The 2,500-nt window shown below is 39.0% G+C and overlaps 1 protein-coding gene across 2 annotated transcripts in view; it reads right to left on the bottom strand.

Annotated features, from left to right (window-relative positions):
* Positions 1 to 2,500, bottom strand: part of LOC122262439 (ficolin-1) — an 8,763-nt gene that overhangs the window by 797 nt on the left and 5,466 nt on the right. The window contains exons 6-10 of one of the 2 annotated variants that reach the window (XM_086540673.1): positions 1,787 to 1,894; positions 1,264 to 1,335; positions 879 to 1,045; positions 454 to 580; positions 218 to 330 (exon numbers count right to left, since the gene is read on the bottom strand). In XM_086540673.1, coding sequence (XP_086396799.1) covers positions 218 to 330; positions 454 to 580; positions 879 to 1,045; positions 1,264 to 1,335; positions 1,787 to 1,894 — 587 coding nt within the window. The remainder of the gene's footprint in view (positions 1 to 217; positions 331 to 453; positions 581 to 878; positions 1,046 to 1,263; positions 1,336 to 1,786; positions 1,895 to 2,500) is intronic. The other variant, XM_086540674.1, reaches the window with a different exon arrangement.

The raw sequence follows: 2,500 nt of genomic DNA, 5'->3' as shown, positions 1-2,500 counted from the left end.
AAAGATAGATAGAGAGAGAGGGAGAGCGAGGAGGAGGGCATAAATGGCTTTATATCAAACTGCTTCCGTCCCTAAAGCTGTCACATTTCAATTGTTACTGAAAAGCATAGAAACTTGATAGGAAAGCGTTTCAACCATCACTGATAATGAAAATTTTCTATAGAAAAAGCAATAAAAACAAGAAGAGGAATGGAGGAGAAAACAGGAAAAAACTCACTAGTTCTGTCGTTGTCATAGTCGACTGTTGAAAAGAACATATTGTTGATCTGACTTGAAAGGCAGTCAGTCGTCATGCTGTGAGGGAGAAATGTTCCAACCGACAGCTTGTACCTGAAAAAAAACAATGTTTTGTTCATTCAAACCTTAAATTTTCTACGTTTTGACTTCATGTTTTTTTTTTCTATCTTTTTGGGGTTACATGATTTTCGCCACGGACATGCTTCCTGCTCGTACTTGTTAGCTCTATCAGAAACGTAGAAGACGTCCCACTCGCTGAATTTAGCTGTTCCGTCAGGTAGTTCGAACTCCACCCGAAGTCTGTACTGCCTATTCGATGTCATCACGTGAAGATTGTCGGTACCTGCAGGTCGAAATATTAGTCAATGTACTCCATACTGGTATTCAGACATGTGACTTTTTACTGTTTGTACAATTAGCCATTATCCAATAATTTGTATAGTAGATATAAAAATAAAAAAAATAGCCGCTGGTGTTTCGCGTCCCAGAGATAAAAAAAGGAACGCGGGAGAGACTATTATGAGACTATTTACTATTTAAATAACTGCATCTTATCCAATAACGTATCCAAAAGAGATAAAAAATATATATATATATAACCCACGAACCTTTATCGTCACCCAGAACAAAACCTCACTCACCCAGAAAGTATTCCCCGCTAGCGTTTCCAAAACCGGATCCATATTCATTCCAACTCCTATTGAAGTCTTCCCTAATAGTTATGTTGTCTCGCGAGAAGAAGGTCGTCCACCCTCCACCTTCAGTCTCCATATCACACCAGACCTTCACGGGCTGGGAGCATTTGCAGCTGTTGCGTGAGTGCAGCGCATTTTATATAAGGTGATTGGAATGGAGTCCGCAGACTTACATTTAGAATGAGATTTAGTGATACAAGTGCAATCTGTATTCTTTTAAGATATGTGGTGATGGAAATGCAGTGCGTAAACTTGCTTCTTAAAATGCGATATGGTGAAAGTTCCATGTTGAAAATGAGACCGGTTTCATTTAAATGATAATGACACTTACCTGAAGGGGAATATGTCGTAAACGCCGCTCTTGGTCGCTCCCAACAATAAGTGATCGGCGCAGTCTGTTGGTCTGTAGAAAAAAATTTTATCCTGTGACTATTTCAGTTCGGTAATCGCACTGCGTAGATCTTTTACATAGTAACTAAATATATCTATAATTGCCTAGTAATCGTGTGGAGTTTAAAACAAACTGCCTTTTATCTGGATTTGCCCAGGAAACGTCTGCAGAAAATTCAGCTTGTGTTTCCATCATACTACACACATGATCAGAAAGACACTTGTCACTTTCGTCTCAGAAGCAGCTTGCCTTTTATGATAATTATGATCATCATCAATATCATTATTACTATCTTTATAATTTTTGTTATCATACTAATAATGATGATGCATATCATCATCTTCATCATAGCAACAATAACAATTATAATAATGACGAATAATAATAATCATCTTTACCATCTCAACAGTTATGAATGGATACATAAATGAATCAATAATTAAATATTAACTGATATATTTACCTGGATTTGCGCAACAGTACAGACCTTAAGGCTATGGCAGTTGGAGAATACAGGCTGTGATGGCCGACGGATGACGATACACCAAGAGAGCCACTGATTGCGGCCATTCTGCCAAAACGAGGGCACCTTTAATCGTGTTTCCTTGATTAGGAATGAGATCAAAAGAGCTTAAGGACTTAAAAGAGAGAAAAAGAGAGAGGGAGGGAGAGAGATAAGGATGTTTAATGTATAAACATAAATGAATTGATAGATAGATAGATGAATAACCTAAGAATATTTCGCGTCATGCAGAACAAAAACACTTTCGCAAAAGTATTTTTTAAAAGGAAAACGGAGAAGAGGAGATTTGGAGATACGAAAGGTTCTGAAAAAGAAGTCTTTTTCCCTCTATCTATTACTTTATTTCTCTGTCTGTCATTCTCTATTTCTAACTCTCACCCACCTCACCGCCGTCTCCCTCTCTGTCTCGCTCACTTGCTCTCTCTCTCTCTCTCTCTCTCTCTCTCTCTCTCTCTCTCTCTCTCTCTCTCTCTCTCTCTCTCTCTCTCTCTCTCTCTCTCTCTCTCTCTCTCTCTCTCTCTCTCTCTCTCTCTCTCTCTCTCTCTCTCTCTCTCTCTCCCCTCTCTCTCCCTCTCTCTCCCTCTCTCTCCCTCTCTCTCTCTATCTCTCTCTCCTCTCTCTCTATCTATCTATCTATTTCTCTGTCCCATGCCA

Source organism: Penaeus japonicus, unplaced genomic scaffold (assembly GCF_977035675.1).
Source record: "Penaeus japonicus unplaced genomic scaffold, GWHDUDI00000001_assembly GWHDUDI00000010, whole genome shotgun sequence".
In the NCBI taxonomy this organism is placed as follows: domain Eukaryota; kingdom Metazoa; phylum Arthropoda; class Malacostraca; order Decapoda; family Penaeidae; genus Penaeus; species Penaeus japonicus.
Note: the sequence above shows the minus strand (reverse complement) of the source record. Positions and strands in the feature narration are given on the sequence as shown.